The following is a 14,903-nucleotide window of genomic DNA, read 5'->3' as shown; positions in this document are numbered from 1 at the left end:
CCCACGATACAAAATCATGTAACTTGAAAGCTTAAAAAGAAAAAGGCACTCTTTCAAAGTTATCATTTCAGGCCAAAAACAATGTTAAATTGAGAGGTAATGAAAATGTTCACCGTTTTGAGTTTGTTCTTCAGATGGTGCGAAATCAAAGTTGCTATTGATTTACATCTCAGCCGCAGCGGGAAAGGCGACAGGAATCAGAGAGGCAAAGCTGACATGATTCAGTGATGAAGACGATCATAGCTGTTTGAAGAACGGTCGCCGAGCTGAGAGGGTGACAGGCAGAGTCGCTATTGATTTCTGCTGCAGTGAAAGCACTCAGGGGAACCATTTCAACCCGCCAAACAAACTCAAATATCCTTAAGCGTTATGACAGACACCTCTGACGTCACAGTCATGAATTTTTCAGCAGTTGCTTTATGATCTGAAAACCATAGTAAAAATGTAAAATTATTTACTTTGCATGTTATTATATAAAAAAAATGTAAAACAGAAATGTTCTACGGATATTAAAAAGTTCTATAAGACTTGAAACAAATTTGTTCTTTCGTGGTATTGTGAAGTTCCTTTGTTTTTATGAGTCTTTTTACTGTTATTGGCCTGGAAAATAAAAGGGTAAACAAGACTTTTGGAAGACGCCCCAGCATGACATAAACATTAAAATTCAATTAACTTTTCACAATATTGCATTAAAGCAGCTTTACAGTAAATACAGGAAAGTAAAGAATGTAAAAAATAGAAATGTAAATACACTGTATCTAAAAATAAATACTTACAGGTATGTTGGCTGTACCCTGAAAATAGACATCAAAATATCAAGGTATAATATCAAAATATTAAAAAAAATGTCAAAAAGCCGTGTAGGCTTTAGTGATATTACGTTTTCAAATATTTTAATACGGCAGTAAATTGTAAATAACTAATTGGAAAATTTAGTTGGGAGCAAATAATTTTTTGTGAGTGTCACTTGCGATCTTGTATTATCAGATGCCATTGAAGCACTCCGCAAACGTTTTGTTGAGTTTGAGGGTCATAGATGATTCTATAGCGCCCTCTAGTGCCAATATACAAATACAACTACTTCATTTATTTTTTTACATTATAATTATTTTTATTTGTTCAAATAATGAATTTTTATTGTTAAGCAAACGTCAATTTAAAAAGAAGAAATTCATTTAGATTTTCAAGTTTATTAGAAATTAGATTATTTATTATTTAAAAAAATTCTTATAAAGAATATTTTTTCCAAGCACATTTTTCTGAATTCCAGACTACACCAGTTCTAATAACTGCTAATAATTTTGTATATAATAATTCATAAGTGAAATATAATTGTTAACAAAGACTGGATGTGCTACATAAGTAGGCAGGTTGGGAATCGAAATTCGATTCCAATTCTGGAATCGGATCCATAAGAAAGGAATCGGATCCTTTTTATAAAATTTGTAATCGGAATCGATACATTTGAAACGATGCCCAACCCTAGGCAGAACTGAAAATAAAGCATTTTTCACTCACAGCCTTTGTTAACCATTATACAGTATATCACTTATAAATATATACAAAATTCATAGTAGTTATTAGGAATGATGTTGTTTGGTCAAATGTGCTCCGAAATATGATCAGAATATTATACTTGCATAATAATTATGCAAGCGCTATAGTGCACTAATGCAAAATAGCCCCTACCAATGAAAACTGGGTTTTTTAGACTTCACTACAGCCTAATAATTTTAAGCATTCGGTCTTATGAAAATTCCCTTACGGCAAAAGCAAAACAGAAAATTAGTAACAACATGAGAAAAAAACATGATCAAAGTGAATAGTGCAAAGGGACTTTTAAATGATGCCTACGACATCTTTAAAACCACCAACACTTCCGCTTAGGCATGTGCACAGCTAGTTGCATTTTATTTCTAGAAAAAGTTAATTCATACCAAAAATAAAACAATCTCACAAATATGCTTAAAAGCTTCTAAAGCAGCTGTGACTTTTATTTTGTACAAGGTCATTTGAACATGTATTAAACAGTCTTAATTACAAAATTATTTACATTTAAACTTGTATTAAATCCACTGTTAATTTCAGGCACAAATAATGAATTGTGTACAAAAAGCAATCTGATACTTCAACAAATAGCGTGAACATCAATCGACTTAATATCTGAATAAATCTAGTGAATATTTCATTTTTTATGTTTATGAAATACTGTTAAAGATGCATCTGTGCAACCAAAACATACAAGTTCAACATTGGCCAGCGGTCAATTTGACATGTTTCACAATGTCCACCTTTCATGAAGAAAATGAACCAGAAACAAAGCTCTTTGGGAAAATTTTATAGAAATGGGCTATAGACATAATTAACAGTCAATGATTCACTAATATAACAACATATCCACATAAAATGGCAGAAATATTATATTCACAGTGTAAAACAGTAGACATTTCAAAGATTTTTTTATGAAATCCACAATGGGGCTACGTAGTCATTCTCAATGAAATAATGTTGACTGGCTTGTGGTCCTGCTTGATTTAACAAAAGGCTTTTTTTAAGTAAGTCGTGCATTTATATGAACTTTTAAAAAAAAAGCTCAAATTTGCAAATATCTGCAATGCCAAATTATTCTGTTGCTTATTTGAGAGAAGTTCTTCTGAATGTCAAGGGCCAGTATAGAAACAATCATTTATAGGCATTAGCACATTAGTACGGTGAATAATACATGTCTTTAAAACCATTTAAATAGAACTGAACTAAATTGCTGACAACAAAATGCTACAAAACTGACCTAATAACCATTTTTATGTATACACTGTCCAAAACATGCTTCCGAGTTCACATAGGGTCTTATACATGAAACACGAGGTGAACCAATTTGTCATAAAACTGCCAATTCAATTAAACGCAATGTCAAAATAGTTTTAAATGATTTAAATGTTTTCCATTAAAAATACACACAAAAACACATTTTCCACTTAAAACTACATACGGTATGCAAAATTGTATGATACTAAAATGTGTTTACAGAAATAGTTTGGATCTTAAATAAAATTCTACTACACTGGCAAATTATGAGAAAACGAAAAATAATTTACGATAAAGGATTTTGAGGGCAAAAATGAATTCTGCTCGTGTTTTATGAATGACGCCCATGCACAAAATAAAGAGCAACACATCGAGTCGACAGTTTAAAGACCACACTGTCATGGCGAGAAAAACATCACCATACAACTATGGACATATCATGTGATTCGTCACAATGCCAGCATAAAGCAGCTACCACGATCTACGCCAATTTTCTTTTTAACTATCTTCAGGCTCTAAATGCCACGATGGCATTATAAGAGCTCAAACTCTCAAGATTGTGTCCATAGTTTTATAAGTCAACTACAGGCTGATCCAAACACTAACCAGCAACCAAATATAATGGATCTTTCTTGGCCAAAGCAACAAACAACAAAACTCTCACACACAGCCCACTGTTCACTGCCTAATCTCTAATCCAAGCCAGGTCCCAAATTGAGTACACGAAATACTCCAAATTGTCAATTTTACACAATTTTTTTCATTCTAAAATTAAACATGTGAACTAAACAGGTCGAAAGAAACACAAGAAATGCAGCATTTCAAAAATGAAAAGAAATCAAATCTATCTCAGAAATGTTAATGCTGTCCAAAATACATCAGCAGCTGTCAAACAATTACGTTTAATTTTATGACTCAGTTATCTAGTCTGTCATCTTCATTGTAAATCACCGCTACGAGACAACACCTAGTTATTTTTATGATGGAAAAAACTCAATCATGAGGCATAAATGTCGCACAAATGGGCAAAAATTATGTCTAGTTTTTTATTTATTTTGGTAATCGGGCACGGCTGTATCACAGCACAGGCGCATCATGCATGTTTTTGCTCGGCTTAAGATGGGTGGAATAAGGAAGGCTACTTCCTATTCAATGATTTCTCCCTGGGCAGGATTAGAGGTGGGCGTTGCTGGATACATGCAGATGGGTGGAGCTCATCTCACAGAGGTGGGTCTGTCCTCCTCTGCATACGTCTCTCGGCTGCGGCAGCCAGCCTCCTGCGCCTCAGGGTCATCGAGTCAGAGTCTTCATCCTCTACAAAATCATGTACCTCCTCGTGCTCGACAGCAGACGAGAGATCTTCTTCATCAGGCTTCTTGTTTAAATAACGCCTGACGGAGAGAACCAAGTTTAGAGTACAGCAATGCATGTTGTTCAGCTCGGAGTCGGAGTGCAGATGGGGAAGCTCACCTGCGAGCTCTCTGGAGTAACTCCTCCTTTCTCTGCAGCAGCATCCTTTGCCTCTCATCTGCAGATTTGGAAAAGCGGCTGCCCCGCACCTCGAAGTCTTCAGCCTCAGCAGTGACCTCTGAACTGCTGCTGGGACCCTCTGGCTCTTCATGTGCAGGGTTTACTTGTATGGGTGAGCGCTCCACAGGCTGCAAGAGATATCATGATATAATGTAAACTGAACTTTTTTGACATACCCTTACCTTTCCTTAATTTGAGAAAGTAACATTTTTATTAAAATAATGAAATCAATGAAAACATTTGACTGAAACATTTATATACTCGCATAGAATGTTTGCTATTCTTTAATACTGTCTTCTATCCTTGTTTAATATACATATACATATACTGTACATGTACATACAGACTTGACACTTCACCTTTAAAAGCATTTGAAATGCCAGTTTATGTTGTCTTGCAGTTTTGTTGGTAGAGGTGCTCACCTGTGTTTGAAAAGGCACCTGTATCCTTCCCTCCAGAATGTTATCGGTGGTGACTTCCACAGAGCGTGTAAGTTGTAAATCCTGCAGGATTAAATGATAAGGGACCTGTGGAAACATCTCCTGGATCTGATGGGCCTGTGAAAGTCACAAAAAGCTGACTTGAGTCTTGTGAAGATCAGACCACACTTATTGTAAACTTGTCGAGTGTGACCCGTCAGACTCACCATGGCGTTGAGCTGCGAGTTGTTAGCGTGCACGATGCCCAGGATGTTAGTGGTGTGCATGACCTCCACAGAGAAACTGGGCAGCCAGCTGGCAATGCGGGACCCTACCGGTGAAGGGGACAAACATACCAAATGTAACGGGGTCAGAGCACAACGGCACATTTATACATGGCAACCAGCTCGTGACATTATCAGCTCAGTTTAAATAAATGGCCAGGGGGTTTACGTGCATACATGTAAACAGATCTCACCATCAAAGTGGAAGAAGTGATTGTGTTGGTTGAGATGCTGTCGGGCATCCACTCCTGGCCCAGCGGCCATGTTCTCAACCAGCGGCTCTCTCTGGCCCTCCCCCCTCTCCCTTGTGCCTTCATTGATGTTCAGTGACATACGGCATGTGGGACAGGAAGTGTCTTGCTCGAGCCAAGATCTCAGACAGGAACTGGATGTAAAAAGTATAAAAATTAGGCTAACAATTTGTTTTCTTTGGCTGCATGTTTTGTAGCACGACTAAAAATGAAATCAGTGTAACTTCAGGATTTCGTAACGATCCTGAAGGAACTTGGAAGAATTTTAGATAACTACCAGTACTGACTGTGGCTGTATTTTTGCTTACTTGTGAAACAGGTGCCCACAGGGAAGCTTGCGTGCTGAAGTCATTGAATCCCAGCAGATGGCACAGTCATCATTATTGGCCACCAGCTCATGGGGCGTTGCCACGGCAAACCTGCACAATAAGAGTGCATTTCACTGAATGTTCACATCACCCAATGGGAATTCTTTCCATTCCACTCATAATTCCCATGTATCAATACATTGTTTTTTTTATTAATTCATCACATTAATTCAGTACACAACCTCTACCTTTATGTATCAATTCTTAAATGTAAAAAAAACTGAAATGCAATTGGCTCCTCACCTGGACTCCATATTGTCAATGACACGCAAGTAGTTCTTATGGCGGCGAATTCTCCTCTGGAACTCATGGAAGAGATAACGCAGCTGCATGAAGATCACCAGACTGGCCATGGACAACCAGATGTTGCCAAAGAGCTAAATAGAGAGAGCGAGAGACAAAAATACATTAAATGATACTTGATATTAATTCTGAGAAAGCCATTTATGTCACTAGATCCTCCTAAATATCACAGATAGCACCTTTAAGAACAACAAGTATTCAAGTAAAAAGGCAAAAATGCGATGTTTCCTGCAGTATGTAGTTTCTGTGATTTACACTAGAATTATGTGCTGGATCAGATAAAAAAACACGTATCTTCATGCCAGTCCTTACAAGTAAAAGCAAATTCTTTCTTTTTTCCCATTTATGCAAGGACGAGATTTGTTTTAATTCTCTCACCAGCATGTGGATGTGATGCATCAGATCCAGACAGAGAATGGCCAACTCCATGATAAAGTCAGTATAATAGATATATGAGCTCTTGTTCTCCCAGGTGCCCTGGTGGTTCAGGTCCCACAGGTGAATGGAGTACCTGTAAAACAGATCAACACCTTTAGATTTACATGTCTCATGATGTGCGCTGAGCAAAGACGACAGAACTGAAAACCCAACAGACCTTATGATAACGTGGCCTGTGCGTACCGTCACCAGCAAACACTGCACAGCAGAAAACAAGGTTTGGGGTTAAGAATGTTGCTTTACTGGTTTGCTCTGGTATTTTCTCATTTCACACAAACATCACAGAAGGATTGGAAAAGAGACGTTTCTACCTCAGCTGCCATAAAAGCCACTGTGTGCATGCCTTGAAGATGCCCGACAAGACCGCAGAGCACTGCTATACCACCACAGCACATGAGAATGGACACCAGCAGAGCCAAGACACGTACGTGACTGCTCATCGGTGTGGTGGGGGAAAATGACAGCTGACAGAAAGAATACAGATTTACAATTATGCATTGGGTAGACACTGTTATCTAAAGTGACGTACAGTGCATTCAAGCTTTACATCTTTATAGTGATATCTTGATATCAAGGTCTGTGTATTGGATGATTTAATGGGAATTGTAAATCACAACATAAACCGACCTTAAAAAACGAAAAAAACATTTCCAGTTATCATAAAGATAATGCCATAAAGATTCCATCCCATTGTTTATGTGGTGAATATTAAGTTTGCTTACATATTCAAAGCGGTCTTTACAGAGCTGCACCATCAGATGGAGGAAGATGAGCATGGAGAACCACAGACACCACAGCACCACCTCCTCCACCCGCTGCACATTCAGCACACCAAAGATGAAGATGAACTTGTAGAAGATGAAGTTCCAGAACTTGTCTTTCAGATGCTGCTCAAGCATATGACAAAACATCACAGGGTAAAGAAAAACAGATCAGGCCTTTGTATGTGCATATCATTTGTTATTATACAATATACAGCCACGGAAAAATTAAGAGACAGTCCCAATTTTTCATTTCAAATAAGCATTTCAAGATTTATTGTGTATTGTTGTGACACAAAGTCATCCAACAACAATGTGAATGACTGACAGCATGACAAAACACATTGAAACTGTGATAAAAATTATTTAAGATTATAACATAATTTTTTTTTAACTTTTCCAAATTACATGTAGAAATATTATTGATAATATAAATATAACACTGTTGTGTTCTTTGCAGTATTTGAGGTCTGAAAAAACAAAGTGCAATTTTTGTGTTATTTTCACCTGTTTCTCCAGTTTTCATTTACTGCAAATAAATGCAAACAGAAACAATATTTTTAGTTGAAATTTGGTAAAAATATTGTTAGTGGTTCGCAGAATGGTTACAACTAGTCTACTAAATTGTCATATCAGAGATTTCCTTGCTAGCTAACTGCTGGACTATATACATATATTTATCCTAGTAACCAGAGGTGGATGGTAACGAATTACATTTACTCGCGTTACTGTATTGAGTTGGTTTTTCGTGTACTTGTACTTTTTAAGTAGCTTTTAAAATCTGTAATTTAAAAAAATAATGAAAACATTGCAAGGAAAAAAACGCGACCAGAAATTACTTCAGTGAATGATGTATATACCAGAATATACATCATTCCAATACCAGAAGTATGAGTTTGCGGCTTTGCGCCAATACCAGAAGAGCGATGGAGATAGAGAAGTTAGACTTCGGTTGTGCACCTCTCCTAAAGGTGAAACCCCATCGAACTCTGACTGCTGAAGACAATGTAGTAAACCCCTGGCCATATTTAAGCAACCATTTCAGCTTCAAGACAGGATGATGGAGGCGGTGCAAACTAGCATCTTATAAAAATCCTGACGTGCAAGAATGTAGAGGTATAGATAAATAAGATAAGATAAATTATATTTGTTTAAATGTTTGTACACTTGTTTCATTGGTAACTAAAAAGAAGTTTGGACTGTTAATTAAAAGTCCAAACGATATTGGTGCATAATGTTATACATTTTAAGTGGTTAATCCCGTTTTGTAGACGCACGGTTCACTAATGTGTCTGCACCACATTTGCGCAGTGTGTAACCGAACTGAACAACTTCTGCTTTAATGACATATTTAAACGCACATCATATGTCTCTCTATTCTGTAAGTGCGGGCAAGAAAGTCACATAAACATATGCTAGCTATTTCATGCGTTTTGAAAAGCCTCACCAGCCCTGCCGTAAAAATTACCATGTTGCCAGATCATAATGTCGTAATGAACAGCAAACAATGACAAGCCCAAAATAAACCTACAAATCAACACATTTAATAAGGCAAAAAAACACTACGCGCAACTGTTCACTTTATTAACTATATAATGTATCTGCAGCTTCATAAGAAAAGACTAAACAACAAATGCGAAGCTCTTAAAAATATGTAAACATGGCAAAACACCGCGAGAGCGCGCTGTGAAGCTCTGAACAAACAAAACACAGCGTCTCTGTCTGTGTTTTAGTTCAAATTGCCTCACTTAACCAGTCTTTTATGGAGGACTAAACCTGCAAAAATTATAAATAAATGAATGTATAAATAAATAAATATATAAACGAATAAATGTAATAATATGAAAATAAATACAGGAATGAATGGTTTGCTAAAACAAAATAATTCGTTTTAGCTATTATTGATCTTAGCTTTAACTTTTCTTTTCATTTTTTAAATTGATTTATTATTTTTTGTGTCCATTTTTAATTATTTTTAATTATTATTATTTTTTATTTTTAGATTATTTTATTTATCCTTTCCTTTTATTTTTACATTTATTTATTTATACGTTTATTTATTTTTATATTTATTTATTATCGCATGTATTTATTTCCACTTTTATTTATTTATTCTTGTATTTATTCTTACTTTTCTGTGTCTTGTATGATAATTAGATGGGTTGGTCTTGCCTACTATTGGTTCAGCGTAGATTGAAGCGTTTGATCGATTACTCTTGACTTGTTTTGGACTAACGTCACGTCACTCACTGATCGTTTGCTTCGTGTATAACGTTTATGGCGTGCGCACAATTAGCTAGAGAGTTACAGCATTTAGCCAATGAAGTCGATAACCATGCATCAAATGACTGTGTCATTTAGATTAGGTGCGCTTATTGATGATTTATTACAGATTGACGGAGAGATAAATGACAAAGTTCTTCAAAATCTGTGCGAGTCAGTGGGTGCTAATGTGGTGACCAAGTTCCGGTTACAGGTCCTCTGCCAAAGAGGTGCATGAACGACCTCAGCAGATTCGTCGATTCTGAAAGCACAAGACGACTTGATATTAAGATGTCTAATAAACACAGACTTTCTTGTTACATGATTTTGACATTCTTGTTAAGATTGCAAATTATTGGTATGATCGCCCGTAACGGCTGAAGCGAGGTGAAAAAATAAATAAAGCGATTTGACACGGGATTCGTACCCATACAATAAAGTGAGGCAGCGTGTCACTACGGTAACAATCCCACTAAGCTATTTCGCAATGCTAGCTGCTGCGGATCTTTGCAATAATATCAAGATGTCACACAACAATATGCAGCTGGATGAATCAAGGGAATATGCCCGTTTTAACTTGTGACCTCTGTGTTATTTATCTCTTATGGAATGTAGTTTACGAGTACCGTTTAGTAACCACGTCTTTTTAGAAGGAATGGTTTCCATTTGATGGCCCCTGTAGTGAAAGAACGATGCTCATTACTACCGTGTTAACTTGTGACTTAAGTTCACTATGTCTCAATTCATTTACATTGTTACATTACATCTTTACGCTTTTTCTAACCGAAAGGCTGCTTATAACTATCACTTTGACAAAGCGTTAGCTTGCGACTTCGGTTTACAAGCTCATCTGTGTAGTTAAACCTTATTACATTTTGTGCTTTATGATTTTCACCAGTTGAACTGTAACGCCACCATAGCACCCTCTGACTCGCACAGACTTTGAATGTGCTGCAAAGAGGCTAACAACCGAGGGAGAACTTTGTCATTTATCTCGCCGTCAATCTGTAATAAATCATCAATAAGTGCATCTAATCTGAATGACACACGGTCATTTGATGCATGGTTATCGACTTCATTGGCTAAATGCTGTAACTCTCTAGCTAATTGTGCGCCCGACATAGTTACTTAACGTTATACACGAAGCAAACGATCAGTGAGTGACGTGACGTTAGTCCAAAACAAGTCAAGAGTAATCGATCAAACGCTTCAATCTACGCTGAACCAATAGTAGGCAAGACCAACCCATCTAATTATCATACAAGACACAGAAAAGTAAGAATAAATACAAGAATAAGTAAATAAAAGTGGAAATAAATACATGCGATAATAAATAAATATAAAAATAAATAAACGTATAAATAAATAAATGTAAAAATAAAAGGAAAGGATAAATAAAATAATCTAAAAATAAAAAATAATAATAATTAAAAATAATTAAAAATGGACACAAAAAATAATAAATCAATTTAAAAAATGAAAAGAAAAGTTAAAGCTAAGATCAATAATAGCTAAAACGAATTATTTTGTTTTATCAAACCATTCATTCCTGTATTTATTTTCATATTATTACATTTATTCGTTTATATATTTATTTATTTATACATTCATTTATTTATAATTTTTGCAGGTTTAGTCCTCCATAGTCTTTGGCCAAAAACAGCAGATACGTATAAAATGGATTAAACTCTTGGGATTCATATTTCTTGATCACTGCGATCAACGGAAAAATGTTGCTATGGTAACGACCGGGTTACAACTGTAACTCTCATTCCGTACAAACGTGGAACCCTGCGTGGAACCATTCATACGTGGTTTCACTACTGAAACTAAGCAGTGTGTACCATTGATAATTAATTAAGAAAATAAGGCTTAAAATCTTTTTAAGGCTTAATTTTGCTTCTGAAGAAAATGTATATTGATTAAAGAAATGTTTAGTTAATATTTGTGCTATATGATTCTGTGATATTTCTGCAAAACAAGACAACAAAAAAATGTATGTGTTGCAGTGCACTTGTAACCCATTTTAATATATCAAATTAGGCACTATGACTATTGTTGGTGTTGCACAAAACAGGAGAGGTCCCGCTCCCGCTTTTAAAAAGTAACTATGTAACTTTTACTTTGAGTAGATGTTTTGACAGGTAATTTTACTGAAGTACAATTTCATCAAAGTAGTAGAACTTGTATTTGAGTATAATATTTTTGTACTTTTTCCACCTCTGCTAGTAACATACTGGATGAAGTCCTTGATCTGTGAATGTTATGGAGGAAAGCGCAGAGCATGCAGGGCTGTGGCCTCAATAGCCCTGCAGTCAGTAGTGTGCTGAGTGCATGTGATTGAGGAATGCACACGGAAGAAATTAAACGGAACTTGTTTAATCTGGTTGTTTTAACCAATATTATGCTGCAAGACATTCTTTTCTTGAACTACATTTCAGACCCCTGGTATTGGCTGACCTACAATTTTGAGAATTTTCAGTTTATTCCCATTAATTCCTAATATTTCCATTTCTATGGAAAATGTCCTACTTTTAAAATTCCAGGAAATTTACAACCCTAAGCCTTTATGTACAAACAACTTTATTCAAGCTGTTTCTTGCCTTATTTAAACAACTTCCTCTTTTATTGAATCCATTTCCTCTGGTATTGAATCCATTTCTTCTTTCAATCAACCTTGCATAACATCAAGTAAATATGTATTATACAAAATTAGTTTTGTAGGCACAGTAGCAAAAACAGTTGTGGAACATTTTGTGTAATTTGGATGTACATTTATTCATTTAGCAGAAGCGTTGATCCAAAACCGTGTACAAATGACGAAGCATTTAACATTTTCATCTGAGACATTCTCAAAAGAATCTCACCTGTTTCTCGCTGACTCTCAATGGTCCAAATACAATGCACTGGATCACTTTAGCTATCAACATGAGGATGCAGCACGCAGTGTTGACCATCACCTGTGCGACAATAACATGACATACAATCAACTTACAATCAAGCCGCAACAAATGTGTTCATTTGCAGGTTTGTTTACATACCCAGACAAACAGAGTGTCTGTGATGAGATAGAGTAGCACATTGGTGGCCAGGCTTCCCAGCTTGATCTCCTCATGATGTGATTCACTTTGCGTGTCCTCAGTCAGGGCAGTGTTGTACTGCGAGTCTCTGACTGTGGTGTAGGCACTTAAGATGGTCCCAACAAGCAGAACTGAGCTCAGAGCTATGTATGTCTGTAAACTGGGCCAAGGGAAGCGCTCCAGAAACAGCAGAGGCATCCTGGCTGCTTCTCAGGTTATATGTCCAAATGGAAACAGGTTCAGCTCGGCCAATCCTTTTCTAATCCACCAGCTTCTTATGAATCCAAATAAAGGCAGATGTTCTTTAAATATGACAGTCCTTCAAACCAATATTAAACTCCTTCTAACTGTGAATTCATCTCAGGACTAAGACTATGCGAAGGAAATGTGATATAATATTCAAAAAAAGATAAATGTCAGAAGATACTCAATACAGTCATTGCCATGTTGTGTGTAACGTTACGTGTCCTATCTGTCAACATGCACAAACACTACAACAAACATGTAAAGGAAGCCAAATAATGCTTAAAAACGGTATAACCTGTTAAATATGATTATCGCATAAGATAGTATATGCTTGTCATGCAAAAAAAAACTACGTTTGTCTCACAATATTAGCATACGAGCTAATCTGCTTCAGCTACGCTATAAAAAACACGATATATAAAGTTAGTTTACTAAACTGTCGAGACAGAGATTATATACGTCCGCTGACACTCGACGATCGCTCTTACACATGTACGTTAATTTGTAAATAAAACAGGTTTTATAACATGATTAGCACTGTTATCGCGCTGTTTCTGTCAGGTTCGATCTCTCATACCTGTTTCCGGCGCCTCTGACGTCATCACGCCGCAAATATCCGGTGTTATTACGCATGGTGAAGGGCGTGCCTTCTCGCACAAACAAGAACCTTAAATAAATACCTGAAATGTAAAACCTTACAAAAACTGTTTAAATGTGAAGCCTCGCATGAATAAAATATGTACATTATAATTATTTAGCGTGACAATTTATCATGTAATAGCCTATTTATAAATACATGAAATAAAAGTTAAATGCAAATTATACATTTTAACACGTGAACAGTTATAGTTACATTTATAATAAAATCAAGTGTAACATTTCATTTGTACTTCAATTGATAGTTTAATATCTTGAAGTCCTTAAATAATTTTACTTCAAAGTAAAATCTCACACAAAATGTCATAAAATCTATTTTATGTTTAGTAAAAATTCATAAATACAGTCATCAAGCACTAAAAAGTATAAGGAAACAATGTATTGAGATGTATCACAGGTATCAAAATTCATTAAAGTGAAATTCAGCATACTGAAACGTCAGACTGTGCCTCATTTATTCTGAATTGCTTTATCATAAATTGCAACTTTAAATTTAAATGTGCTACTACATTTATAAAATTCAGATTAAGAAAGAGAAGAAAATAAATATATTTCAACAGAATGACTGAAAGGCATGCCAGGTTAAGGCACTGAATCATAAACTGACTGCTCAAGATTTTACATTCACATTTGATATGACCAGTTTAACATCCCTATGCACTCTCTTCTAAACTGGAAAATATACATGGCATTGCTCCTAGAAAACAACTTTATTCAGAACTAGTCAGGATGAGGTGTCTCTGTTTATATCAGTTCACTACTCTCCTGAAGACATACGGAAGGCGCATCATTTCCAGATCATGAGAGCGGAGCTACGGCATGCTGTTGGTGTTCCCTGAATCTGGAGTCTCGAACAAATCTCTTACAATAATCTCACTTACTGCGAAAAGAACAAACACATAAGAACATCAAAAACACGTCTGGGTCATAACAAATCCCCCCAAATTCTCATTACCAATAAACAACTGCATTTATAAACGCAATGCAGCATTTGTTGTACTTTTGAATTATGTTTACTTACTTTTATATTAGTCTACTTTTTGATATGACAATTGGAAAATCCTTGCAATTACAAAAAAATTGTGTAATTTGTAACAAAAATAAACCCAAAATAGCTTACACATTGACAGATGATTTAGGTAATATCCTAAACAGGACTAAAACATCAGCAACATTTCATTTTATGTGTATTACATCCATCCGAGGGCGCACTTTACATCTCACAATCTTTGATGTTACTATGCAGCGCTTGAATTTAAAGCATGCTTAAGTTTTTGCACAGAATCTTTTACACTTCACATCAGCTCGTATGGCTGTTAAACCACCATGGCTGAAACTGACTTACTTCTGTTGCTGTAGCCTGCTGTCCTACTTTTAATGTTCGAATTTAAACTAGTTCCTCAAATTCCTCTTTGACAAAGGCAAAAGTAATGTAAAAAGTGACAAGCTTTACAAGATGACACGCATCACCGATATGAAACGAGAAAGAGCGTACAGAG

At 35.9% G+C, this 14,903-nt stretch overlaps 2 protein-coding genes across 5 annotated transcripts in view; both read right to left on the bottom strand.

Moving 5' to 3' along the window:
* Nucleotides 1-1,953: 1,953 nt before the first annotated feature.
* amfra (autocrine motility factor receptor a) lies at nt 1,954-13,442 on the bottom strand. Of its 2 annotated transcripts, none has more exons than XM_057328847.1 (14): nt 13,325-13,442; nt 12,463-12,772; nt 12,289-12,381; nt 7,121-7,285; nt 6,710-6,862; nt 6,556-6,596; nt 6,339-6,471; nt 5,901-6,034; nt 5,598-5,708; nt 5,233-5,423; nt 4,982-5,085; nt 4,758-4,892; nt 4,276-4,463; nt 1,954-4,196 (listed from the first exon to the last, which is right to left on the bottom strand). In XM_057328847.1, the coding sequence occupies exons 2-14, from the start codon at nt 12,697-12,699 to the stop codon at nt 4,025-4,027; spliced, it is 1,857 nt and encodes a 618-aa protein (XP_057184830.1). In that variant the 5' UTR covers nt 12,700-12,772; nt 13,325-13,442; the 3' UTR covers nt 1,954-4,024. The 2 variants fall into 2 exon arrangements, with proteins under 2 accessions (XP_057184830.1, XP_057184829.1); XM_057328846.1 differs by having other exon boundaries at nt 12,463-12,775; nt 13,325-13,427.
* Nucleotides 13,443-13,654: 212 nt separating this feature from the next.
* nfatc3b (nuclear factor of activated T cells 3b) overlaps nt 13,655-14,903 on the bottom strand; it is a 28,805-nt gene continuing 27,556 nt past the window's right edge. For all 3 annotated transcript variants that reach the window (XM_057328849.1, XM_057328851.1, XM_057328850.1), the window contains one exon: nt 13,655-14,284. In XM_057328849.1, the coding sequence (XP_057184832.1) occupies nt 14,278-14,284 (7 nt within the window). In that variant the 3' untranslated portion in view covers nt 13,655-14,277. The remainder of the gene's footprint in view (nt 14,285-14,903) is intronic.

The sequence above is a fragment of the Triplophysa rosa genome, unplaced genomic scaffold, assembly GCF_024868665.1.
Source record: "Triplophysa rosa unplaced genomic scaffold, Trosa_1v2 scaffold86_ERROPOS1239135, whole genome shotgun sequence".
Taxonomy (NCBI): Eukaryota; Metazoa; Chordata; class Actinopteri; order Cypriniformes; family Nemacheilidae; genus Triplophysa; species Triplophysa rosa.
Note: the sequence above shows the minus strand (reverse complement) of the source record. Positions and strands in the feature narration are given on the sequence as shown.